This window comes from Cygnus olor, chromosome 20, assembly GCF_009769625.2.
Source record: "Cygnus olor isolate bCygOlo1 chromosome 20, bCygOlo1.pri.v2, whole genome shotgun sequence".
Taxonomy (NCBI): Eukaryota; Metazoa; Chordata; class Aves; order Anseriformes; family Anatidae; genus Cygnus; species Cygnus olor.
The window spans coordinates 266,759-293,633 of record NC_049188.1 but is presented as its reverse complement, the minus strand read 5'-3'; the positions used below and the strand labels follow the sequence as shown (position 1 = coordinate 293,633).

Genomic DNA, 26,875 nt, shown 5'->3' with positions numbered 1-26,875 from the left:
GGGAGGAATAAAAGCTGCTGGCTGCTATAGTGTGAGTAGCACCACCATTTCCAAGGAAAGGCTAATGCCACACCAACTCCAGGCAAACATCCATGCACTGTCAGAGAGCAATCTGCTCTGTTGGCACTTGGCTCCTTATAGATGCTGGTGGCAAGGCAGATATTTGAGTTCCAGTCTGAATTAATGCTGCAAGGGAAAGAAGTGCCAAACAGCGACTGACCATCACTTGTGGGACATGTGGCTAAATGACCAGTATGGCACCATCTCCTTTCACCCACACCTACAAAGAGAACCTCTGGGTGGTGGACTGCACCCATGCTTCATTTGCCAGCATCCTGCATCCTTTAATATTAATCTCATCTCCTCTGTTGGCCACCATTTGGTGTCTGGGATGGAGCCCAACTACAGGAAGTTCATCCACATCCTGTTGGAAACATGGGCCTCAGAATCATGTTCTAGGAAATGTGTCGAACTTGCATGAGCAGGGGTGATGGGTTCAGGAATTCAGATCCCAGGCTATCTTCTGTTACACTGTATTGGGTAGTAGAGGCAGAGGCACCAGTATGGCAGTCAAAGAAGAAGACTGGAAAAATGCCTTGCTGCTTGTCCCAAACATCCTTCTCCCTTCAGTGAAGCAGTGAAGGCTGGGAGAAGTTCTGAAGGACAACAGCCTCCATAGGACCATTACTTGTTCATGTTCTGGGTGAGACAGAGCAGTTTGCTTATCTTTTACAGGAAAAAATACAGGGAAAAAGAGAATGATAGAAAGATATATATAATATATATATATATAGATCATTTATGCATCTGCAGCCAAAGGAGAAAAGTACAAAGACTTTCTCTGCAGACTTTTGCATGGGCCTGTGGAGCAGATCTCCATGGTCACTGCAGGCAGTTTTGACAAGATGGAGATGCCTTGCACTCTTGAGTGTTTGGAAGGTCTCATCCTGCACTTACCAACTTCTGTCCATGCAACAGGAAACTGAGTGCGAGCTTGTACCCATGCCCAGAGTTCCCAGGAGGAAGCTTTTATTTGCACATGCAGCATACAGAGACTGTCAAGTTTAATAGTTCCAGTCCTGCACCAATTTATCTAATTTCTGTTTGACTTTTAGATTCACAATGCCCTGAGATAAACTCACTCGCCATTTCTTTGCCTTGTGCCTGTGGCTCTTGCGTTGCTAAAAGTGCTGGACAACCATTCTCCAGTCGCTCTTTATTCCTACTGCATCAGGTTTATACATCTATAGCACTTACCACCTCATTTGTTTCTTCTCTTACATGGATAGTCCTGATATATTCAGCTTTTTCTTGCATGGATTTCATTCTCACCTCTGATTACCCAACTTTCTCATCTCTGGTGACTTTTTCCATCTCTTCTGTATCTCTTCTTTGGAGGCAGGCACCAAAACAGTATACATCTATGAGCACCTTCTAGTTTCTACAGTTGCAAGTGATGTCTTCTGCTGCCTATTCCTTTCCTTGCAGTTTCTAAAGCCTGTATACTTTATAATTGGTCCTGAAGTGTCAACTGATGTTTTCAGAAAATTGCCTACAATTACCCTCAAAACTGCCTCTCCAATTGTAACAGCTAATTTAGAGTCCCTGACTGAGCACAGTTAGGGATGTGCTATCAACATAGAATTTAGTTTGCCATTTTATCATCCACTCACTCAGCAGCCTGAAATCCTTCTGCAGCTTTCTCTGGTCACCTCTAGATTTGACTGTTCCAAACTATTTCCTCCACCAGAAAATGTTGGCATCATGCTGTTTACTCACTTTTCTCCCTTGTTTATTAATATGCTGAAAAATTCAGCCCCAGTACAGGTACATGTAGCATTCAATAGGTACTACACTGTGAAAACTTTCCAATTAGTCTTACTGTTGCTTCTGAGCTTTGTAAGATATCAATCTATTCTAGCTCAGTGTCTTTGGAGAATCTATGATAAATCTTTTTAAAAGCTTAAAAGCTTTTTTGGGTTACATTATATTAATCAGATCACTGTTGTCCACGTACACCTCCTTCCAAAAAAATTTAAACAGATTTCCTTTATAAAATCCATATCAACTCTTCCTCAAGTTATTGGATTTATTCAAGAGTTTCCATTAATTCTATGTTTGTTGAAATTTCCACTGCTTTGGTAGATGTAGAAATGAGACCTCTGACTCTGGAGAGCTTTAGATTAATGACTGAGACTTTCAAGCACTGACAATCTCTGTGTCATCTCCATTCCCTTGGTATCTAAGTAGCAGGTCACAGCCCACTGTGAGCAGATCAGAAATGTCCTGATGGAGTTTGGTTAGGGCTCCTGGCAGTGTTCATCTAATGAGTGAGGTTTGTGACTTCTTTGCACTGACTTTTCAATCTGAATTCTTGCCACCACCCCTTACAAGGGCTCAGATGAGGGAAACCCTCTCCACTGCCACTTCTGCACTGTGAGTAGTCGCCATAGTGAGCACTGCAGCTGTTTCACCCTGCCTCAGTGCTCAGTGTTGGGATCATTCTAGAGAATTGCTCCAGGGACTTGGAGCTTTAACCCCCCATGTGGCAAGTGCCCCTTTGGGACATCCCTTTTGCATTGCACCAAGGACCACAGCTTCCTCACCATCTCTCTCAGAGACTGTGTTGCATCCATATAGCTGTAATTGGCATCACATAATGTGGGATCCAAAGGGCCAGTTACAAAATCCTTCAGCGATACAGATGGCTCATTCCTGTGTGGGATCCTTGCTCCCACAGGGCTGACATCTGGGCCATATCTGGGCCACTGACTGCTGGGGAAGGTCCCTCTGTGCAGTCTGTCTCTCCCTTCCCCGGCCTGGATGTCCTTCACTCATAAACTTTCCCTCCTCTGAAGTGCAAGAGCTGTTGGACTGGGGATGAGCACGTTACAATGTCCCTAAAAGCCTCACTGATGTACTTCTCTGCCTCCCTTAGACATCTGTTGTTCCAGAAAACCCAAGTCTGCCTGTAGCAGGTGGACAGATGGCAAATGATCCTGGGGAAAAACATGAAAAGTCCCTTTTGCACAGTGTGGTCCTGGCACAGGAGTGCTCTCAGAAAGCCTGAGTGTCTCCAATATTTTTGTTTCTCTTATTTCCTTGCCTAATTCTTAGTTTCCCAGGAAACCCACATGCCATTATTGCTCTCAAATGACTGCACACAGTAATTTTTAAATTGCCGCTCTCTTCAGCATCGACAGGCAGCCTGGGACAAGCTGGCACATTTGTAACAAATCACAAAGGGGAAAAAGAGAGCTACAGAGCAATGTAGACCTGCCTAGAAAATGAAGAAATGTCTCCTGAATGAGGTTTGCATCAATCAGTGAGAAAAATATCCAAAGCAACTATTTGTGCATATTCTTCTTCCAGCTCTGCAAAATATTCCAGATGGCTGCTCACTCCTCTGGAGCACTGGCAGAACCCACCTTTGTGGTACAAAGTGTGTTCAGCTCCAGCTGCGAGCTGGATTAAAGTTCAGATTCCTGAGGCCACCTGATGTTAGCTTTATGCAACTGTTTATCCCAAGTTTTCACTGGGGGCATCCAAAAGCTATGTCTGGGTGCTTTCTAGGTGCCTATGCTTGTGTCAGATTACAGAGCTGTGGGAAGAAGTTGCCAGATACTAGATATAAAATAAATGATTTAAACTTAAAATTATATCTACTTTATCCCCATGTGACTCTGGCCAGTGAGGATGTGCTTGTGGCACAGGTCTAGCTGGCATGGGAAATGCTAAGCCCTGGCAAAAACTCCCAGCATTTATCAAAGATCAGCTACACCAGCTGATCTCTGGGCCCAGAAGAGGCATGGGCAGGAGCCCTGCCTAGCTGCTTCCCTTGGGCCACCACAGCCACAGAGGGAATCAATCGGCTTTAAGGACCGCATGCTTACAAGGTATATGAATCCTGAGCACCTGAGCTCATCGTAGTCCTCTCCGTGGGTCTCGCACACAGTGTTTGCATCCCCTCTCCTGCTGGGTCATGTCTTGGAGCAGGCTTTTGCCTCAGTTGTTTCACAGCTTCGTAGCACGGCTCAGTGACTCGGTGTGCATTGTGCTGAGCTGGATGCCCGTTGCTATAATTTTACTTGTTTGTGTCCCTTAATCTGTATTTGTTCCCTTGGAAGTGCAGGGAGACACGTTAGGGCAGAGGCACTAGGTAAATACCGTGTGCTCCTCTCCCCACCGGTGCACTGGGAGCAGCGATTAGCCCAGGGTAAACAGAGCTGACTGTGCTCCTCCTGCCAGCAAGCCCTGCTGGCGAGGGGTGGGCCAGGGGACCTGGAGCCGATCCTCCCCAGATCTGCAGGGGAAATAAAAGCCAGGGCAGTCGGGCGCATGGTGAGAGCATGGCAGTGGCACGGAGCTGGAGCACTTGTGGCTAGTGGCGGTCTGCGGCGAGGGCTGAGGCCTGGCTGTGGGTGCGCCATGGGCGGGATCACTGCCACTGCTATAAATAGGGCTCACAGAGAGCTGGCCTGGCAAACCCGGAGCTGAACCAAGCAGCGTAGAGGAGACAGCGTGGGACAGGGGTGGGGCGAGCCACACTGAGGAGGAGGTGCCTGTGCACTGCTGGGGAGGGCAATAGCGCGTGCTCCATGCCAGTGCAGCATCTGTAGGGCTCAGGCACTGCCAGGATATGGACTGCAGTGCTGGGGCAGACTACTAAGGGCTTCTCAGCTGGTGTGGCTCCTGCAGCAGGCACTGGGCAATGGCACAAGCTCAGGTGGGGCTCCCAGGACCCTTCCCGGAGCCCCTCGTTGGGCCATGCCCTGACTCCGACTTCGACTCTGACTCTGAGGATGCGACCATGGGTGGTGCAGGGCCTGGTGCTGGGGTTCAGAAACCCTCCCAGGTCATCCACAGTGGCCACTTCATGGTGTCGTCCCCGCACAGCGACTCGCTGCCCCGTCGGCGCCACCGCCATGCTGAGCCCGAGGCGGCTGATCCGCGGAGCATCGACCCGACCCTGACCCGGCTCTTTGAGTGCATGAGCCTAGAGTACAGGTGAGTCCGAGAGCCCTCGCGCCCAGCATGTGTCTCACTGATCCCCCAGCTCTCTGAAGGCGTGAGTCTGGCACGCTGGAAAGGCTGGGCTCCCCCAGCGCTGCTCCATCTCCAGGAACCTCATCTGCTTGTCCATTGGGTTGTAGTGGGGCATCTGCTCACAGAACGCCGTCCTGGAAGGTTTCAGGGAAAAAGAGCTGGTGCTGGAGAACTGCTATGGAGCCGGATGAGTTCTTCCTCTCCTAGCACGTAGCTTAACCATCCTCCATCAGGAGATTTGGAGTTACTGCACTTGTCTGCAGCACCCTGCACGCCAGCCCTGCACACTCTGTAGAGCAGCAGTAACCTGTGTGCAGACAACACTTAGTCTTTGGCAATCCAGCCCAGAGCTGTGCCCACTTGTCCCAAAGTTATTCTAGGTCATGTGGCAGTGGCAGAACTCCAGCCTGGATGGCTGCGCAGGGCTTTGTCCAGGACCTGCTGAAAGCTTCCCCCCTTCTCTCCAGCAAAACCAGATGGGTGACTGTGTCGTTCCCCCAAACATACAAATCACCCAAGCCCAGGGTGCGAGGGATGTGCTCACCCCACATACAGCTCCTCGGTGACAACAGGAAAGCCTGCAACTTGTTTCTTAGCACCTTGGGCCATGTTCTTGGAGGCAGCTCCCCACTTCCACAAAGACCTCAAGGCTTTGCAATCTGTCAAAGGGTAACTTGCTCTACAGACCTCAGTGCAAAATTATTTGCACATCTTTCCCAAAAATCCAAGTGAAAACCTGGAGCTATGATTACCTATTGATGCCTTGTGAAGATAAAACCCGGACAAAACAGCCTTGAAGAATTGCCCATCTCCTGGTCCCACGTTGGCCTCTCAGGTGTGCCTTGAAGTCCTTTGGAGCTTGGCATGGTGGCATATGTGGTCAGTCTCAGAGTAGTTCTGGTGACGCCGGGTGCTGTGACGGTACTGCGCAGGGTACTAGTTGCCACGTAGCTGTGTACGTTTGGCCCATCGCCATGTGTCTGTGTGCCAGCCTGCATGGTTTGCTCATAGTTGGTGAGGCACAGCTCTCATTTGAGGTGCTGGTGAGGCTGATGCTCTGCAGAAATACGGTGAACTTCAGCATGGGGTGGCCCAGCCAAGGGTTGGTTGCACTTACTGCCAGCTACTCATGCAATGAGTAGCCTCACTTTCCTTTGCTCTCCCAGCCCCACACTTGCCTTACTGTGAGTCTTGCTGCATGGGGCTGGAGGAGCAGACACTGCTGCACCCCAGAATGTGTAGGCTCCTGACTCCTGAGATGCCTCCGTGTGCTCCTGAGCTCTGGTGCATCCCAGGCAGAAGGGAGAGGGGCAGGATGCAAGTGCTTTGGCAGGTGGAGCAGACCAGAGGAGCCAGGACTGGCCCTTTTGCTGCAGACATGACTCCATCCCTCCAGACATCTGTACCCCTTAGACGCCTGGGCCTCACTTTCCTCCTGCATGACAAAGCATGAACCATCCCCAAGCCCAGCAGCATGGCGAACCATAACTGCAGTTGAACAGTAACCCTCAGTGGGGAGGATCCACATCAGCTACAAAGTTTTACTGCCACCACTGATGGGCACTCCAGAGCCCTGAACATTAGAGACGTCTTTTGTATGTCTTGGCACAAGACTAGGTCTTGCTCAGCACCTGTGAGAGCACGTCTTTGTCAGCCCTGGAGTCAGGGCAGCTGCCAGTCATGGAATACAGCAGGGAGATTTTGACATTAGATGATGCCCAAATTCATGCTCAGTTCTTCTCTTTCTTGGAGGCCCTTCCATGCTTACATGCTCCCCTCCTCCATCTCACAGCCATTGTGCTCTGCAGCTTTGCAGCATCCTAAAAACAGATCGACAAGAAGCATTGATCAGAGCTCAGGTTCAGGTAAACTTGGACCTGCAATGCAGCGCTAGGTATGCTTCTCCACACATGAGACTGGACCCTGACTGTAGAGCCAACCGCTCTGCTGGCTAGCTGCCCTTCAAGCATTTGTTTCCTCCCTTTGGAAACCCACAGCAGCTTTGCTAATACATTTTTGACAGCCTTGTGAGCAGTGGTTGGAGGAAGGTATCAGAGTGGGTTAAATGGAGTTTAAAGATATTTGGCTGACCTGCACTCTTAGTTTCATCTGATTTGATACCTCTCTGCCTCAGCTGCCCTTTCACACTTTCACTCCCAGCCAGGTTCCTCAGAAACAGTGTTGGTGCAGCACAGCCTCAGCTGGAGTGACCAGCCAAATATTTTCCAACCTTTAGGAGTGCATCCATAGTTATGTTGTAGACTAACTCCTTAATGAAGCAGAAACCACAGAAAGGTGTCACCTCTGGAGTTCATAGTCCAACCCCTGTGCTGGGCATGGTTAATCCCAAAGTCAGGTCAAGTTCTTCAAGTTCCTTCACCATTTGAAGTATGGAGAAGACGAACGATGGAGAGTAAGGATGATGATCCCACTGCTTCTGTCCCAGGGCTTCACTGCTCACACATGGAACTGTGTCCTCCATGACTCCAATAGGAGTTTCCCTTGTTCCAGTTTGTGTCTGTTGCCTCTTTGTCCTTTCTCAGTGCATCTCTGAGAATTATCTGTCTCCATCACCTCCATAACCTCCTTTGGGTAGTTGAAGACTACCTTCACCTTCCTCTCTTCACCTTTTCTTCTTCAGGTGGAACAAACATAGCTCCCTCAGCCTCCTCTTTTCTGTCATGTATGTCAGTCTCCCACCATTTTGTCATCCCCTTCCAGGATCACTCCAGTTTTTGGACTTCCATCTTTTCCATCTTTTACTGGGGGTGGTGGTGGGGGGGAAGCAGCAAATCTGGACACAATATCCAGATATGGCCTTAGAGGCGCTGAATAGAGTGGAACTATCACTTCTTGACCTACTTGCTGAGCGGTGTCTGTTGCAGCCACATACCCCTTGTTGTTCAAGGCCTGGCTCACACCGTTTCAAAGGAAGGTAAATATGCTAATCTCTCTCTAAAAATACTGTTTGTTTTGTTTTTTTACAACTGTTTTTTAATGACTGTAGCTGAACAGTGTTTTGACTAGCTGTAACTCCACCCCTGTCCATCATTCCTCTGTGGCACTTCACACATGTTTATGGCAGTCCCATCTCAGCTTGAGCCATTGCGTCGAGGATCTCTCATATCATCCCTCCATGGGTTGGACAGTTCATCACCTCCTTTGTCAGCAAGAAGCACCCTCTCCACATCAGGGCTTGCTTCCAGCAGTAGCTTGTTTCTTCAGCTCCCTCAAAAAGCAGCATCTCCCCCCACCATGGTCTTCCTCTTGGTGCTGGGGGCTGGCATGAAGCAGTTCCGAGGCCCTTTGTAACCATTTTCCAGGACACTATTCTCTTTTCAGCAGCTCTTCTGCCAAAGAGTTAAGGATTGTCATCCACTCCTTCCTTGCAAGAGATCATCTTGCTGCTTTTCTTGAGTCTCTTCCTTAGACTGTTGTTTCTCATGTCTGTCACAGGTGGACCTCCCTGCAGTACACTTGGATTCCCCAGGTTTCCCCAAGAAGCTGCACATGTGCAGCCAAGCTCCTTCAGGAACTGTTCACATCTTTGCCCCAGCATAATCAGCCCAGCTGAGCAAACTCTTGCTTCCCAAGAGCACAGTGCCTCTCCCCAGCATCCTATCCTGCCTTCCAGGGGCTCCTGGGCTCATACACCATCCCACCTCATCCTGTCCCACCTCATCCTTGTAAAGCAATTGGAGGGAATCATTGGGTGGCTATCCTGAGGAACTGTCCTCCTAAGGGAGAAAAATGGGGTGCAGATGGGAACTGCAGACTGCAGGTTTGTGTGGTCCCATCTTGTGCAGGTCTGTCTTGTACTTCAGGGAAAAAAAAAAAAAAAGAAAAAAAAAAACCTCTTGTAGTTTTTTCCAGAGTGTGTTTTAGAATAACCTCTTCTTCTCCCCTGCCTGTACTGGAAGGGGAGATTTCGCAGGTAGGGACATCGGAGTGGAGTATTAACTCTGCCACTCTCATACGATTTAAAACAAGACAGGCTTGGATTACACCCTTGAATGCTAATTCTGTGCTAATTCGTCCTCTTGGCAAGCTGATAGCAGCCTCTAAGGCTTTCCTAGGAGAAGTGGAATTGCTGCTGTTGCTTTGCCATGTTCTCTAACTGATTCTCTAATTCCCAGTGTCTTAAACACTCATGCACAGAGCAGGAAGAATACAGCAACAGAGCAGGCAGGGACCACCCCAGTGATGAACACACTGAGCTGTCCTCTTCCTTTCTCTTTCTGTCAGGATTAGCCTGCACTTTCCTTTGCCCTCCCTCCTGGCAAATCACTCAGCCTCAATTCACTACAATTCACCAGCATTCGCCTGTGCAAAGTGCGTTCCTATGAACTAGTTCAGGCTGGTTGGAAGTGGCTAGTGCAGATTTGGTTGCATCCATCTGATGAGGCTGCAAGACCGAAGACTGTCTCAATGCTGTGTATGCCTGAGCTGCAAGGAGCCAGGGCACTCTGGCCACAGGAGCAGAGCTCAGTGCTGACAGCAGCCCCAGCTCTGCAGATCTCCATGGGCTTTGCAGCAGTGGGTGCAGCTCCTGCTGTGAATTGTCAACATGAGGGGCAGCAGCGGGCCTGCAGAGGGGGAAAGGCTTGGGCACGGCTGAGCCTATATGTGCTGCAGTGTGGGTGTGCTGTCGTTTACAGCAGGAAACTGCTTGTGTTTTCTCAGCCATTTCCCAAGGATTTGGGGGCTGTTCCTGCCCAAGCAGAGCGCGGAGTGCAAAGGAGTTGGTCCGGTGTGCAAACCTGCTCCCATGCTGAACCTAGCTTGACTTGCAAGCTGTCCAGCTTCCCAGACAGTTATTCGCAAGAGGATTTAAATGACTTCCCTTCTCATCTGGGGCACTTTGTGCTTTCTTTGCACTGAGGTAAATGGCTGCCCACAAAGCAGAGCTGTAAGGATGTAGTCACTCCTATCTGTGAGAAAATACACAGAGCACCTCCATATCTAATCCTCAGCAGTACCCACGCTCTGTTAACACCTCTGTCACAACGCTGCCCTCAAATCATCCCAGATACACCCACACCAGCCTCTACCACATGCCTGCCAGGGCAAAGCACATACTTCCCTGGAGGCAGTAGAGCAAAACAGACAAGCTGGCGGAACAGTTTTTTTTCATCAATACAACACAGTAAAAAAAAAGCTCATGCAGATAGTAGGGGCATTTTCACGACTGTCTGATTTGAGCACAATCACTTTTTGCTTTGGGGCATTTTTTGGGAAAACTGTGGCTAGATTTTTAACTTTATCTCCCAGATTCTGGATTATCGATGTTAAAAACAAACAGTCAAACAAACAAACGAAAACACCATGATTTTGGTACCAAAATTTGCAAGAAATTGAGTATGAGCTGTTAGGACTTCCAGGAAAGGCTGTCATTTTTCAGCCAGCCTGGGGCCAGTGGGGTCCCTGCTGCCTGTGGAACAAGGGGGTTCTGGTGGCTCCATGGGGACCTGCTTCTGGCCGCTGTTTCTGTGTACTTGGGAAGGTCAAGCAGTCTCGTGCCTGCAGGAGGACCTTCAGCTTAGCCTTTCCCCTCCTGCTACAGCCCATTTCCCTTCATGCAGCTCTGCATTTCACCAAGTCATTCCTTCCCCCTCCTCTTGGCATTGATGGAGAGCAAAACACTCATTTTGCCATGAAAGTAGGGGCTGCAATGCTTAAACTTCTGGGCAGGCTAAATGAATCGTGGAACAAACAGGTGCTACTGGCTGAGCCAGAGGTGGTGCTGGCCAATGCCAGGGTTGGTCACAGGGCAAGCTCCACTCCCACCTCACCCCGTCACACAGAAACCCCTTTGCCAGTTGTGGGGTCCAGGTCCCCATTCCTCGAGCTCTGCAGGGCAGCAGGACACATGAACTGTGCCAAGGCGCACCAGGGCATCCCAAACCTTTCTCACGGCTCAGTGCGGTGTTTGCATCCATCTCCTTGGGACATAATTTCAGGAAAAGGTGGGGCCTCTTTCAAGGCAAACCAGTGAGCAAAGATCAGCGTGATAAGCTCCAAAACAGAAAGGATCGTTAATGGAAGAAAAAGGCAGTTAGTGGTGAGGCTCACAGGCATCCCCTTTCTGCCTCCACGTCCCATGGTGCTTGGTGGCCGTGGCCCCACCAGCCTCATGCGTGGCCAAGGCACCCAGCTGCAGCCCTAGGGCTTGGGGCCACAGTCTCTGGCTGCTCCTTTAAGCTGGCTGGTGGCATGGGCAGCACTAGCAAGGAGTGTGGCTGGGTAGCCTTGACCAGCAGGAACTGGCCACGTGCCCAGGAAACCCGTCCTTTCCATTGGCTCCTCTGCTTGGCACCACCGCACTGTTTGCCTTGTGCCACCGGGGAAAGTTCAAAATCCCTGGTGATAGTGGAGTGGCCAATGCATAGACAAGTCCTTAACTCTCTGCAGGCCAGAGCCATGGGGATGTGGGTCCTTCTCCAGTCCCCTGGGGCCGTGGGTCAGGGCTGGGTGAGTGGCCAGCAGCCGTGGCTCTCCCTGGGGAGGGTGTCCCCCTCCACCCCTGTGGCTCAGAGCTCTAGCTCCCAGACATGTTCCTACATCAGGCTCTGGAGTTGTGGGGCACCTCGGGGGTCCCTGCGCCTTCTCCCAGCCCCAGCCAGAAGGCACAGGCAGCGCTCACCTCCCATCCACAGAGCCAGTTGGGGACAGCGTGGAGCATTTTGCTATAGGTACTGCTGCCTGATTGGGACACCTGTATGTAACAGCAGCGATGTCTCCCTGTTGCCCAAAAAGCCACCTCGCTCCGTGGGGCAGAGGGACAGGAGCACCCTGCAGTCTTGGCCACCGTGTCTGGCAGTGGGTGGCTCTTGAGGGAAGCACCACGGGGATGTGGCTGTGTCGCCGGCTCTACTGCACTGAGCTCCTCCTCGCCAAGTCGCTCAGCCACAGAGGGAGGGAGCCTTGCGGGCAGGACAGAGACAGCCTCTGCCATGGGACCCAGCTGAGTCGAGACACAGGAAGCAGATTTCAAGGCACAGTTAATGCAGAATTGGCCAGAGTCTTCCTTAGAGGGTGCACAACGGAGGTTTCATGAGTTTGAATGGAAAGTGTGCTGCTGCTTAAAGCATTAGTAGGGCCCAGCTCTCCTCCCCCAGCACCTCCCCGTGGACACCTGTCCCATTATCTGCAGGGTACGTCCAAGGAGATGCTGCAACAGGGGAATATGCCCCCACACACCCAAGCCCAGCCTTTACCTTTCCTCTTCTCTGCACATACAGGGAATAAGAGGGACCTGAAGCAGCACTGAGATTTTCAAGGGAGAAACTTTTAGCTGGAGAGGGACAGGAGGAAGTGCAGCTGTGGCCTTTCACATGCACTGTGCTCCGTGTGTGAATGCTGCCCATGGGGAGCAGCCCAGCCTTCATGAAGCTGTGAGTGAAGCTGTCATCACCCAGGGCCATGTGCTGGCAGGTGGGAGAGCAGGAAGAGGAGGAAAGGAAATATTCAGGATCCCAAACCTGTGACAGAGAGGCTGGCCAGAGGATCAGGAGAGCCAGGCAATAAGGCAAAGAGACCCCAGCCTCTCCCACAGGGCCCCATGGGGCAGCATGACTTTGGGAACCTTTGTGCAGTGCAGTTGCGTGCACAGGAGGGTGATGGGTCCCTCAGCTGGAAGGAAATGAGCTGCAGTGCTGGCTTCGTGAAAGGAAGCTTCCCACACTGCAGGCTGTATGAGGGACATCACCACCACCATGGAAAGCTGCACAACAAACACTGCTGCCTCCAGGAGCCTGGAAACATGGAAGGAGGGAGCCCAGGCCAGGCTGGGAGACAGGGTAAGGGGGCGCAGGGTGGCACCAGGTGTAGGGTTGGGTGGAAAATGAGCCCAGGGCAGTGCTAGGCTGAGGACAGGGCTGGTCCTGTCTCTGCCCCTCCTAGGGCAGAAGTGAGTGTCCCGTAATGTCCTCAGGCTGCATCTCCTTCTGTCCCCAGACCCACACAGACAGCTGTCCCTGCCTGCCTTGCTGCGCGTGCCTGACCCTGGCTGAAGTGGTTTCCAAACCTTGCCTGGAGTTAAAAAGAGACTCAAAAATAGCAGTCCCAGTGCTGCGATGAGTCAAGAGCCACAGTAACACATGCTCCCAGTGACTTGGCTGGGTGGGCGACTTCCCTTCCTGGCCCCTGGGGCTAGAATACAGCTCGGGGAAGGTGGGGTCTCACCTTGGAGCAATGTTTAGAGTCTCAGTCAGTGAATTCTCCTGTATGCTGTGCTTTAATCCCAGGGGCTCCAGAAGCCTAATGTGGGTCTGCAAAGCTCCTGGCTTAGGTCTGTGCTGCTCTCAGTGAACAGGAGCTCAGGGTGCTCCTATGGTAATCCAATGGGTCCCTGGCAAGCAGCCTGCAACAGAGCTGTGAAGCTGAGCCACATGGCTGTGCCTGCTCCCGGACCTGCTGGCAGCCCTCAGTCTGTCTCAAGGCATGGCCTCCTTGTAAGGCCCCAAAATGGGAGGGCTCTAGCATGGTCCCCTTCAGCCTCTCTTTTGCCTGGCATTTTAGTGGAAAGCTGGTGTCGCCAAAGTGGAAGAATTTCAAGGGGCAGCGGCTGCTTTGCCGGGATAAAATCCGTCTCAACAATGCTATCTGGAGAGCGTGGTACATCCAGTGTGAGTATGGGGCCAGACCCTGCTGCCCATGTCGAGTGCCGGGCAATGCCATGTGGGATGGGGCTGATGCTGGGGCAGCAGAGCCGCAGCAGGTGCCCAGCCCTACGAGTGCACCGGCTCCCTCCCCTGTGCAGGGAGGGGGCTGTGGGCAAAGCGGCTGTTTTCCCGTGGGCAGATGTGGAGCAGAGGAAGAACCCCATGTGTGGTTTCATCACCCCCCTGGAGGGATCTGAGGCTGACGAGCATCGAAAACCAGAGGTAGGGTGTGGGCCCTCATTGCTCCTGTAGCCAGGAGCAGGTTGGGGGTGTGTGTGTGCAGCTGGGAGCTGGGGACATCGCAGGAGGTAGAGCCCCCATCCCAGCTTGCTGGCTTTGCAAGATTTGCTGGGGAAGGCATTTACGATGTGGCCCAAGGAAAACCATTCCCATCTGTGGGGTGCCTGGGGTAGGCAGGGGCTGGCTGTGGGGTGCCAGGCTGGGGGATCAGCCCCCAGAGTGCCGCATGGCCATGATGCCCCAGTACTGTCCACTCCCACAGGCTGTCGTGCTGGAGGGCAATTACTGGAAACGCCGCATCGAGGTGGTAATGAGGGAGTACCACAAGTGGAGGATCTACTACAAGAAGCGGGTGAGTGGCCCTGTCCCTGCTGCTCCCTGCCCCAGTGCGACGATGGTGGGACGGGATGGCAGCGTCCCTGGTGCAGAGACATGGCTGCCTGGGAGCTGGCCAATGGTTGCCCCCATGGTGATGGTGGAGGGGACTTGGCGGGGTCCCGTCCCTGGCTGCCCGTGGTGCTGTGGCGCACTCTGGCAGTCTGACCTGAGCTGGTTCTGCCTTGTCTGCTGCATGGCCCGGGGCTGGGCTTGGCAGTGCATCTGCAGTGCACGTGCTGGGGTGGGACGAGCAGGGCTCACTGCATCACCCCGGCTGGGCCGCGATTCGCTGGCAGCAGCGGCTCAGCCAGGCAGCACGTGCCTGCAGGCCGGCTGGCCCGGTGTCACCCTGGGAGTCATTCCCGGGCAGGATAATCTAGCGGTGGCCCGGGTGGCACCGGCCTTGGCCGCCCGCCATGCAGGGAGGAGCATGATGCCAGCCTCCTCCCCAGCCGCTCGCTCAGCCTGAAAAAGGCCGGGGTGCCGCGGGAGGCAGTGTGCAGGCAGCCTCACACCGCCGTGCACCTCTCCACCAGCCCTGCTGCTGCCCTGTGCAGTAAAGGCAGATGTGAAGGGGTGGTGGCCAGGGCCAGACCCCAGAGCAGGCAGTGCGCGTGGTCCTGCTGGCTGGCAGGAGGTGACTGAGGGGCAGGGCCCGCTGCCCCCTCTGCCCTGCCCTGGATCTGCCCACACCCCAGCTGTCACCTTCTTCTCCTTCCAGCTCCGAAAGTCCAGCCGGGAGGGAGAGCTCTCCAGCCCAAAGCAGGTGAGTCTGCTGGGGAAGGATGGGCAGCGGGGAGAGGGGCACGATGTGGAGCCCTGTGCCAGGCAGCTCAGGAAAAGCACAGTTGAAAGCCCCCTGTCCCCGATGTCTGTGGTGGCCACTGAAGGGGAGGCAGTTGGGATGCTGATTCACCCTCCAGAAGCACCAGTGTGCCAGGCTGGAGGCCCTGGGATGAGGGAGGCTGCAGTTGTCTGGGAACTGCCGGGGCAGCAGCCAGGGAGGCAGGCATGGGCCCTGCCTGCGGGAGGTGCCCACCAGCTCCTTTGCTCCATCTCACCCAGGACGAGGATGCCTGGAGACCAACGGAGAAATGGTGCAACCAGCTCTTCTGCAACGTGGTGCCCATGCTGCTTGGGAACGAGGAAGAGGAGCTGGGGGGCAGGCAGCACTTCGACTTGGACACCTTCCTATCAGACATCTCTGACACACTCTTCACCATGACACAGACACCCAGCACCCACCAGGCGCTCCCAGAGGATGGTAGGTGCCCCAAGCCATGCTGGAAGTGGAAGAGGAGGTCCAGGCAGACAGCGTGCCCAAGGCACATCTCTGCCTCTTGGCTTCAAACCGAGAGCTGCTGCCTTTGGCAGACAGGGCCCCCACCAGTGCTGGACAACCCCAACACTGCTGCTGCCCTGGAAGCACAGAGCTCCCAGTGGCTGCATGGGGGCCAGCCCATGCTGTCCAGGGCAAGATGGGCTGTGGTGCCACAGGTGGCTGCCAGGGAGGCCGGGACTCGCCTCGCACCAGACTCCATGGCAGCTATGCCAGTCTGGAACTGCTCCTCATTGTCCCTGCCTGGCCCGGTTCCAGGCAGCTCCTGCAGCACCAGCCAGCGCCAGCTCCTGCACCCGGATCAGCCGTTTTTTTCTCCTCTTTCTCGGAGGGTTGTGAGTGGATGAGGCCCCAGACGTGCTGGTGGGCAGGGTGGTGGGATAGGATGGCCCTGGAGGCTGGGTTCCTGCAGGAAGAGAACCCATCTGGCTGGCTTTGCTCTGCTGTGGGGCAAGGTGCAGCAATGCAGTGTGGCAATGGTGTGTTGCTGGTGGCAATAGGGCAGGTGCGAGGACAGCCCTGGGGGAGGGGGGACACGGGATGACTGGGGGTGCAGTGCCCTGATGCTGTATCTCTGTGCTCTTCCAGCATATATTGGGAATGCTGACATGATCCAGCCAGACTTGGCACCCCTGCAGCCCAGCCTGGATGATACCATGGAGATCTCAGGTAAGAGTCAGCCTGGACGTAGAACCACATCCATACAGCCCGGTGCACTGTGCACACCATGGCAGCCCAAAGTGGAGGTGAGAAGTCTGGCCAGGACCAAGAGCTTCGGGGGGCAGAAAGTGCTGACCATGGAAAGAGCAGCAAGAAAGGGCCGGGGTGCCCTGGTCCGCCATAGCAGGTGAGGAAGAGCTTGGCCAAGAGCTGGTGAAGGGGACTTCTACAAACAGAGGGTCTTGCCAGGTGTATGAAACCACCTGAATTTGGCTGCAGACAGAGGAAGGACAATTGTCCCCATAAGAAAGAGGAAACCTCTAGAGAGCAGGTTCTGTGCTGCCACGTCCCTCTCCTCACCCCTCTCTTGCTGGCCAGCCCCAGGCACAGCAGCCTGGGGGCTGCATTGGAGCTGGGCCCCTGTGATGGGCTGTGCTACATCCCTTGATGACATGTCACTGTCCCTGCCAGGTTGGCCCCAAAAAAACAAAACTGCCACTGGTGTCCAGGCCAGACAGCTGGGGCAACGGGGCTGCTGAGGAGGATGAGTGAGCAACGTCGGCCTCTTCCCATGGGGCTGCCATCAGTGCTGCCAGTCGTGGTCTGCCTGTGACACGGTGCACTCCTTTGTAGCCGTACAGTGTCTGTGAGCACTAGAGCATCAGCTGGGACATGTCCTGGTCCCATCTGTGCTGTGCCGTGTACCCATGGGTCATGCGAGGGCCAGGCGCTGCTGGCACACACTGCACCAGAGACCATCTCTGCCCTTGAACGTGCTGAAGCCAGTAGCCTGGGAGCACTTTCTAGGGGGGGCAGCTGATGTGGCCTGGTGGCTGCAAGCCTCCCATGTAGCTGGCGGCCTCAGACAGCACCAGCATCTTTGGACTCCTTGGTGTGTCTCTCAGTGCCCTGTGAGTGGAGCCTGGCTGGGACTCCTGGAGCTCCGTGGCCAGCCTCCATTTCCCACTTCCCTCCACTGGAGGAAACAAAGCGGCTTGCGCCATACAGCTGTGGGCTGATGCAAGACCAGATGCTGACGGGGAGCAGGGGCAGCAGTAGGCACCCTCATGTGCTGGGGCAGGTGGTGGGATGCCCCAGGGGTGGACGGGTTGGGAGGGCTCTTGCCAGCCCTTCCAGCACATTCACTCCATGCATCCCATTGGGGCGAGCCATGCTGGGAAGAGGGTCTGTCCTCACTGCTAGCCATTGGCCTCCTGTCCCTGGGTGCCCCTGGTGGGCACCAGTCGCTGGGTGGTGAGACAGCTCTGAAGGGGTCAAAATAACACGTGCCATTCCACAGGGAGGTCCTGCATGGCATTGGAAGGCTGCACTGACCCCTTTTAAGCAGCACCTTGCAGCAGTGGTGTCATGGCAGCAGCCCCAGTGCCTCTCTTTCATGGGCCACACTGCCATCCATGCTGCTGTTGTGCACCCAGTGCGGCACAGCCTCATCATCAGCAGGAATTGTCAAGTGGCACTACGGTACCCATCTGAAGCAACATATTTCTATGAGCAGTCAAATTGTCTTTCTTTTCCTGGGTAAGAGGCCTGCATTTTACTCCTGGGTGCTGCCTGCAAATGGGCTGGGTCTTACCGCAAGCCACTAAATGGCAGGAAAGCCTCCGCACCAGGATGTGTGAGTGTGCCAGGCGGAGGTGTGGGAGCAGAGAGAAGTGTGCACCTCAGGCTGGGCTGGGAGTCTGCACTTGTTTCAGACAGCACAGCTGGGGTGTGCAGGGCCCTAAGTGTGACCACAGGGCCATGGGGTGAGTAGGGAGAGGACATGGTGGTCCTTTTCCAGGAAGGGAAGGCTGATGCTGAAAGCTGGGTGCTGGGTGCCAGAGTAGCAGGTGCCAGTCAGCTTAGGACCCAAGGCTGCTTTTGCAGTGTGTGTGATGGCTGATGGTGGCTCGAGAGCAGGGATCCCTCAGCAGCCTTGTGCAGAGCAGCATGGTGTAAGCGTGCGGGGTGGGCACTGCAACAGCCCTGTTGGGGCTGTGCCCAGAGACCACACATCTCATGAACGAGGCAAGCGGAGCAGAGATGGGGGCTCAGGACTCCTGAAGGGTCACAGGGCTGTCACTGTGCCTGGTGCCTGTCACAGAGCTTGGTGCCTGTCAGTCAGCAAGTGCAAGCCAATCCCCAAATGAGGAACCACCTCATGTCCCCAGTGGGTGCCGGAGCATGGTGTGGGGCGGATGGAGAAGTCCTGATGGCAGAGGCAAGGGAGCAGCCCGGTGCGGTGCCCGAGCTCTGCTGGCACCGCGCTCCAGGTAGGACCCGCTCTGGGCACTGGGTTACAGGGGCCAGGTTGGCCAGCTCGTGGGGTGGCATCACCCTGCAGCACTGCAGGGCTCGCAGGGAGCCCAGGGCCGGTGCTGGAGGGTCCTGTATTTGGGAGCAGGCTCTGTAACCTGGATCCCTTTGGAGAGCAGCCCCAGGATTGAGAAGGATGCCAAAGGCTTAGTGTGCTGACCGCACAGGCTCTTGTCCCCCAAGCAGCAGTGTGCCCTGGTCACACTGCACAGCCCGGGAGCAGATTGGGTCGATGTGACAGTGGAGAGGAGCGTGGGCAAGAGCTGCAGGGTGGGTAAGGGGCAGGAGAAGGGGAGGACAGAATGCCCAGGAGGTTGCCAGCTGCTGTGCTGGGCAGGATTCACCATCCATCCCGGCAACACAGTGAGAGGCACAAGAGGAATCGAATCTGCAGTGCTGGGCACCAGAAATGCCTATAAATACACACAGAGCTGCAGTGCTGGTGGCAGGGGGCAGCTTGGCATGGGCACAGAGAAGGGCCAGGGGCAGCATGGAGCTGGGTGCTACACCTTGGGGAATGCTGAGACCCTGCCTGGCCATGCCACAGCCCACACCAAGTGCTGGCCCTGGAGGGGCAGGAGTGGCTCTGCCATGCTCCCAGGCATTTGCCATGTCCCTGGCCTCAGTCCAGGTGGGACTGGGAACAGGGTCTGAGGAGGATGTGCTGCAGCCTCCGAGGACAGTGGGGCCATAAGGATCCGAGCACCTCAGAGGCCGTTTCCATCATGAAAGCTCTGGTGCCGACAGCAGCCAACTCTGTCTTGCAACAACCTGTAGCAGTGGGCTGGAAGAAGTGGAGTGTCAATGTTGCTGCCCATCCCTGCAAGGGGCACGTAGACAAATGCTGTCCCCAGCCTGGGGTATGTGGGCTGCAGCTCCTCTCTGCAGGGCTCATGGGGAAGGGGCAGAGTCAAGGAGAGCAGGGCGCCTGCCCTGTGTCACACCAGTGTTACCCTCAGCCAGCAGTGTGCTGTGCAGTATGGCACTGCTGGGATTGCCACGGCATCCCTCTCTGCTGGCATTTCCTCCACCAGTGTAGACTCGAAAGGGTCTCAGGCCCAGAGGTTTTGCCTCTCCCAGTGAGGACACTCCAGGCACTGGAGCCTGTGCCAGAGCCCAGAGGAGTCATTGCAGGCCTCCTGGTGCCCAGGGCACAGCTGGGCAGGCTGGGCAGCCAGGGTCAGGCTGGATGTTCTTGAACTGGCTCTGCTGTCAGCAGCATGAGGGCCTGAAGGCAGAGATGCCCATGTCAGCTGAGGATTTGGCCCTGTGCTGGAGCACAGCTGGGTGCTCCCCAGCAGAGACATGGGTGCTTGTGTACTGGACCAGCTGCTTGGATGCAGAACCTGTGCCACAGGCTGTCGGGCAGCTGCCTGCAAGCCCATCCAGTGCTCCTGCTCCACCTTACAGGGAAACGTACATCCAGCAGCTCCATCCCCACCCCACAGTCATTCTCACTGGGGAACAACCCTTCTGGTGGTCGTGTTTTGTCCAGTGCTGGCACAGGCAATGGTAGCCCCAGCACAGAGCCGAGGTGTGTGTGGGGCTGATGTGCCCCTGGAGCTTGTTTCACAGGGGAGGTGATTGCCCCAGGCATAATGCCAGCGCTTTGTGCCATGGCGTCTGGGCCTGCAGAAGAAGCAGGGTTGTGGGAAGGAGACAGGAAGGGAGAGGGAGTCGCAGCAAGGTCACGGGGCTCGGCTTCGGGAAGGCCATGGGATGTGGTTAGCCACAGGCTGCACGCAAGGCAGCACCAGACCAGAGAAGCAAATGCTTGCCCCGACCCCAGCAGGACTGTGTCGCGTGGCTCAGGGACAGTGCGACCTGATCCTCTGAGTTATGTTGTGTTGGCCACGAGACCAGCTCCACAGCTGCCCCACAGCCTGGGTGGCATGGTCCCTGCCACCAGGGCTGGCTCGGGAGGAGTGGGAAGGGCCCAAACCCCCTGGGAGTAGCTGGAGCACGCAGCTCTCAGCTGGGTGTCAGGGACAGGGACGGGGATGGGGTCCCCACCCCTGGGTGGCATCCATGGGCGGGTTTTCCTGTCCCAGTGCCTGTGGCAAGGCTGGGCCTAGGCGCGTGAGTTGCCTCTTCCCTCTCACCATGTGAAACTCCAGTGTTTCACAACAAGTGCACCGGATCTGCCCATGGAGCCAGCAGCTGTCCTGGCCCCCCAAGGTGAAGGTGAAACAGGCAAATCTCCACCAGCACCAGGCATGAAGTCTCTCTCCAGTGTGCCCTGGGCTTGTCACCCCTCTCCAGGAGCAGTTCATGGCAGCGGGAGCACTCCTCTGGCCCCTCACTGCCCATCACCATCTCTCTACTTTGTCCCGCAGATATTTTCATCAGCCATCGGCCATTGCCTGCACAGACGCAACTGGGCTACCAGGAGCCACCCTGCTTTGTGACTATGGCTGAGCCCCTCTATGGTGGCGGAGGGGCCATGCCTGCCAGCCCCGATGCCCTGCTCCCTCCCAGCACCCTCCTCCAGGTGAGCGTGACCCCAGCTCACGGCCCACAGCTGCCAGTGCCCAAGCCACCCCTCCTGACACGTCCCTATTTCCCGCAGCCTGGCGGTGCCTCCCAGCTCAGCCTCCATGGTGCCTTCCTCAGCTCCGAGCAACCCCCGCCACCATTGGCCCCCGAGCCCCCTGCTGCGGTGCCTGGCAGCCTCAGCCCCCAGCTCAAACACAAGCCCTTGCTGCAGTACAACTTCCCTGGCAAGTGCATTGGCATGGAGCCGCTCGGCCTCCCCTACACCCCCCCTAACCCATCCCCTGGGCCCCCACTGCTGGGCCCAGAGCCCCCATTTTCCCCCGCCTCTGCCCCCCGCTCCAAGTTTCCCTACACTGCCTCACCCAGCCCCTCACTCCTCGCCCACCCCGTGTCCCCGCTCTCCACACCATGCTTCGCCCAGCACACCCCGGGCATGGGCTATGCTGTGGACATGGTGCCCCCAGGGTACCCTGGCCCGGCTGCCCCCCAGCACCTGCCCCACACTGCACCGGGCAGCCCCAGGTTTGCAACCCCAAAAGGGCCGTCCCCTGGCGGGAGCGGGCGGTCGAAGGCAAAGGCTGGCAGCACCAAGGCAAAGAGGCTGCCAGGGCCCTCCGTACCGCCACACCTGGCCGTGCCCAACCCCTGCCTGACCCAGCTGCTGACCACAGGTGAGGGGCCGCAGGAGACCCTGGGGGGGTCGCAGGGTTGGGGTGAGTCGGTGGTGGGTGGGGGTGCTTGGGGGTGTTGGAAGAGGGAGGCCCTGCTTCCTCCCTGGGATTTGGATGCTGGGGATGTGGGACTGGGTGTGTGGCTGTCCCCACGGTGAGGCAGGGAGTGGGCAAGCAGCGCCAAGCCCAGAGGCAAGGACACATGGGTGAGCGCCCCCGCCCTCTGCTCCTGGGATGGAGACGGGGGCCAGTTGGCTCCAGGGCTTCACCACCAGCACTGGTGCAAAGTCCCCGTGTCCCCAGCTTGGTGTCTACAGCCTAGTTGGTGTGAAAGGGCTGAGGGGCCGGCTGTGTCCTGCCCACCCTGCTGCCCACGTGTGTGATGGGACAGGTGCCATGGAGGATGTTTCGTCCATTCCTTTGTTTGGCCAAAGCTTGCTGGGGGTATGTGACTGCACCGAGGCTCCCAGCTCACAACACATGAGGATTTAAGGGGCTGGCAGTAGCCTAGTGGTTGCACTGCTCGCCTCCCCTTTAGCTGCATGCTGGGGTCGTGGGTTCGAGCTACACCCTGCGATGCTTTGCGGGCTTCTTTTTTGTAGGGTGATGGTTGGACCAGATGATCTCGAAGGTCTTTTCCAACCTTAATGATTCTGTGATTCCATAATTCTATAGGATGTCCCCGATGCAGGGAGCAAAGGCACCTCTCTCCAGTGGGTGCTTCAGTCTTCCCTGGAGCAGACGGGCAGGGAAGGGGCTGCAGCAATGTTGGTGCTCAGGGCTGGCACCCCCATGGGGCAAGAAAAGGTCACCCAAGCACTGGCAGCCTGATGCAGAAGCACCCTTCTGCTCCCCTCTCTCTTGCAGCCAAGCAGGAGCCAGCCCTGGATACCTCGCCTGCGCATGGTCCGGCACTCCTGCCTGCATCCCCTGTCTCCCCGGTAAGCACTTGCATACCCCTTTACCAGTTGCCCCCTCTCCCCCCTCCAGGTTGAGAATTGCCCTCCTGGTTGCTGGGGAATGGGTAGGGCCACCACATAGCAGGTGGAGAGAAGGGGGCTTCACAGGGTCCCCATTGCAAAATGGAGCTGGATGCAGATGGGGCATGTGGCTGGGGTGCCAGGGAGGCTTGGAGCAGCGCTGGGTGGGAGTCACCCAAGCATCTTTTCAGGTAAAAAAAACTGGGCAGATCCGGCAAACATCTCACTTGCAAGGCCCCTGCAGGTCCCCCTGCAGTGTTTGGCCATTAGTGCCGGGGCGCTGACCAACCAAAGGGGCCCTGTGCTGCGAGTGAGGTCTGGTCCCTGGCACACACAGGGCACTGGCCCCCAACCTCCTGCTTCCTTCTGCCTTCTCTCAGCAGCAGAGCAGTGTCCCTGACGTCCCTGCCGCCTTCCTGTCCAGAGTGGCCCAGCTGAGCCCAGGGCTGTCTCCTGGCTCCAGCCCTTCCCAGGCAGTGCCAGTGCCAGTGATGCTGGCGGGTGCTGCGCCGGGGCCGCTGCTGGTCCCCAAGGTGGAGCGGCTGTCCCCCACATCATCTTGTGGTGAGTCTGGGCACCCCAAGGAGCCCCACTGGGAGCTCCCCCAGGGCACCCTGTTTCCTGCAGGGAGCCTGGACCAAACACAAATTGCTTCTGGGAAAATTTAATTTCTGCTTTTATTCCAGCTGTTTGCAGTTACCCACCTGAGTAGAAATGACTTCTTTCTGCTGGGGAGGGCACAGACCTTTTTATCTGACTCTTTCTCCAGGAAAAAAAAAAAAAAAAAAGAGGAAAAGACAAAAGCAGAAAAATGTCAGAGTGTGGTTTTGAAAACCCGGAGCTTGGTTTCTGAGTGGGAAGCACCCTGCTTTCACCCACAGAAACCAGAGTGGGGGCTGGAAAACAGGCTCCCATGTCATGTCCAGTTTCAGTTTGGTGCTGCAAATCACAGCCTTACAGCCCTCAGGACTCTATCCTGGTGGTTCCCACCCAAAGAAACATTGGGAATTTAAAATATCACTTACCAAATGTTCCCATTTTCTGAGCAGTTGTAAAGTGAATATGATTTGGAAAAAGACAGGACAAGACAAGGTTGGAAACCAGACCACCAGCTGAGGGGGTAGCTGCCCTGGGGCCAGAGCAATGCTGCAGATTGCTCCCCACTGCCCATCCCAGCACAGGACCCTGGTGTCAGCCCGTCTTCCCTAAGCATCCTCTTTTATTATCCAGGCAGTGACTGGCCCAAGCACAGACAGGCCTCCTCGGGACCCACTGCAGGGCTGGGCACTGGCATCTCCCTGCATCACCCCACATCCCGTAGGGGCAGACCTGAGTCCAGCAAGGTATGGCAGGAGCAGGCGCTGCCTTCTCTACGGGGGCAGCATCTCCATGTGCACCCCCTGCCCTGCTGCCCAACCAAATTCACCCCCAGCCTCACTGCAAGCTTTGGGTCAGCCCATCTCCGATGTGGCAGGAGGCCCGGGGCCACCTCCGCTGCCAGGAGGTGCCTGACAGTGCTTGCCCACAGATAGAAAGCCGGCGTATCACACACATCTCCGCTGAGCAGAAGAGACGCTTCAACATCAAGCTGGGCTTTGACACACTGCACAGCCTGGTGAGCACGCTGAGCACCCAGCCCAGCATCAAGGTAAGCGTGCAGGGCAGAGCAGACCAGACTAGCTGGCCAGCTCTGGGCACGGGGCATCTCCTGGGGATGGTGTGCCCCCAGGCTGCACCAGCACGCGTGGAGTCATGCCCAGGTTGCCTCGGATCTGCAGTCTGTTGCAGAGACTTCCAAGGCTTGGCAGTGGGGCGCACAAGACCTCGTGCCTTTTGCTGCCTCAGCCCTGCTCCCCTGCAGGTCAGCAAGGCCACCACCTTGCAGAAGACAGCTGAGTACATCTGCAAGCTGCAGCAGGAGCGGGCAGCCCTCCAGGATGAGGCACAGCGGCTGCGGGAGCAGATCGAGGAGCTCAACAGCTCGATCAAGTAGGGGGGCACAGCCAGGGGAGGTGGGAGGGAGCTGCTACCTGTGTCGGGGCAGCCAGGCAGGGCAAGCAGCAATGCCACGGGGCAGCAGCCATAGCAAATCTTCTGAGCACCTCCATGGACCTCCATTTGCCTGTGTTCCCCCCCCCCCCCCCCAAACCCTACCTGGGGGATTTGCTCAAGAAGTAGAGCTGTGTGGGACCAGTGTGTGGGCACATGCCCCACCACTACCCTGAGAGCAGGACAGTACCGGCTCGAAACGTGCAGGGCTACTGAGCCCCGCTGAGAGCTGAGGGCCTGCTGGAGCCTCTCCCTGCAGGGTGGCTGCCACAACTCCCAGCCCCCTGACTGCAGACTCACAGTGCTGCTTGTGTACCACAGCCTGTGCCAGGAGCAGCTGCCAGCCACGGGGGTGCCCATCACGCGCCAGCGCTTTGACCAGATGCGCAGCATGTTCGACGAGTACGTCCGCTCCTCCACGCTGCAGAACTGGAAGTTCTGGATCGTATCCTTTGGGGCTGGTGCCTGTTCCTGGCTCTGCTCCCTCCACCAAACACCGGGTCCGCTGGTCTGCCCACTCAGCCCACTGCTGTGTCCCTCCGGCTCAAGAGGCTCTGGGGATGACGCACGGTGGGAGCCCACTGAGATGCTGTGGCTAAGGGGAAGCTTCTGTTACAAGGGAGTGAGCAGAGTAGGAATAAATGATCAGTCCTTGGGGAAAAGGGAAGTCACCGGTGGAGCTGAGCTCACTGTTGCCATGCAGGGAAGAGCTCCTGGTGGCCTGAGGAAAGGACCAGGCACAAACCCGGTGACATGAGGACTTCACCTTGGTGGCCAGTGTAGCACACCCTGGAAACCAAGGTGTGCCCATGCCTGGGACACAAGTCTGGACTCCACATGGTGGAAGGGATGAAGGGGGCCAAAGGCCAAGGAGTGGCAGACGGGATGGTCAAAGAGCTGGGCCAGCTTCTCCATGAATGGGGATTAGACACCCTGAGACCATCAAGCCTGCAGAGACCGTGAGGTCTGCCAACCCCCAGGTAGCAGAAGCAGCTAGGGCAAAGCAGAGCTGGTTCCTCACCCGGTCTGGGGGAGGGCTTTGTGGTTCCTTCCACACAGCAGTAGGGGTCCTAAGGCTGACATGGGCATGCTCGTGATGGAGGAGGTGCCTGCTGTGGATTACTACACACACATTCACCAGCCCCCAGCGTTGTTCCCTGAAGCTGGGTATAGCTTGGGGAGCACACGTGCTGGTGTCATGCTCTGCTTTTGGGCACCCGCAGAGGACACAGTGCGAGCCAACTCCTTGATCTGGTCTGGAAGAGCTGTCCTGTGATTTCGGCAGCTCCAGCTGTGACGCAGGTTGTGCAGCTCTCCTGCCGCCCGCCCTTGGCTGTGTGATGCAGGCCACGAGCTGGACCTGGCTCCCCGGGGCGCCCACATGCCAGAGCTGCGGTGCTGCAGCACCCGGCCTGGCGGGGTGGTTGGGACCGGGGTGCTGGGCCCTCTCCTGGTCCACGGAGCGGTCCTGCTGACGCTCGCATCCCTGCCGCCCCAGCGGGAGGCCTGTCCTGCCGCCTGTGGGAGGATGCTGCCCACACCAGGAGCTGGTGGGTGGGAGGCCATGACCAAGCTGGCCCTTAACTCCTCCGCTCCCCTCAGTTCAGCATCATCATCCGGCCCCTCTTCGAGTCCTTCAACGGCATGGTGTCCACGGCCAGCGTGGAGAGCCTCACCCAGACATCTCTCGCCTGGCTGGACCAGCACTGCTCCCTCCCAGCGCTTCGGCCCAGTACGTAGCCCCGTCCCCAGCTGGCCAGGTGGCCCGCGCCGACCGGCTCCGCAGCTCCGGCGGGGAAAGCCGGAGGGAAAGCGGCCGGGGCACGCCGGGGCCGGGTCTGCGGCACCGGCCGCGGGCACCGACGAGCCCCTCGACTCCCCGCAGCCGTCCTGAGCTCCCTGCGGCAGCTGAGCGTCTCCACCTCCATCCTCAGCGACCCAGCGCGCGTCCCCGAGCAGGCGACGCGGGCAGTGACCGGGCCGCCCCGCGGCAGCTCCTCGTAGCCGCCCCGGGGCCGCCGCGCGGGGCCAGCCTGA

The 26,875-nt window shown here is 56.5% G+C and overlaps 1 protein-coding gene across 9 annotated transcripts; it reads left to right on the top strand.

Moving 5' to 3' along the window:
- The first annotated feature begins 4,288 nt into the window (after positions 1–4,288).
- On the top strand, positions 4,289–26,875 carry MLXIPL (MLX interacting protein like). Of its 9 annotated transcripts, XM_040532670.1 has the most exons (16): positions 4,289–5,007; positions 13,567–13,673; positions 13,849–13,931; positions 14,212–14,301; positions 15,049–15,093; positions 15,393–15,591; positions 16,255–16,335; positions 20,979–21,809; positions 22,677–22,750; positions 23,170–23,353; positions 24,020–24,132; positions 24,318–24,437; positions 24,651–24,778; positions 25,160–25,283; positions 26,441–26,570; positions 26,724–26,875. In XM_040532670.1, the coding sequence occupies exons 1-16, from the start codon at positions 4,712–4,714 to the stop codon at positions 26,840–26,842; spliced, it is 2,724 nt and encodes a 907-aa protein (XP_040388604.1). In that variant the 5' UTR covers positions 4,289–4,711; the 3' UTR covers positions 26,843–26,875. The 9 variants fall into 9 exon arrangements, with proteins under 9 accessions (XP_040388604.1, XP_040388600.1, XP_040388605.1 ...); XM_040532666.1 differs by having other exon boundaries at positions 24,318–24,778; XM_040532671.1 differs by lacking the exon at positions 26,724–26,875 and having other exon boundaries at positions 20,979–21,133; positions 21,212–21,809; positions 23,173–23,353; positions 25,160–26,569.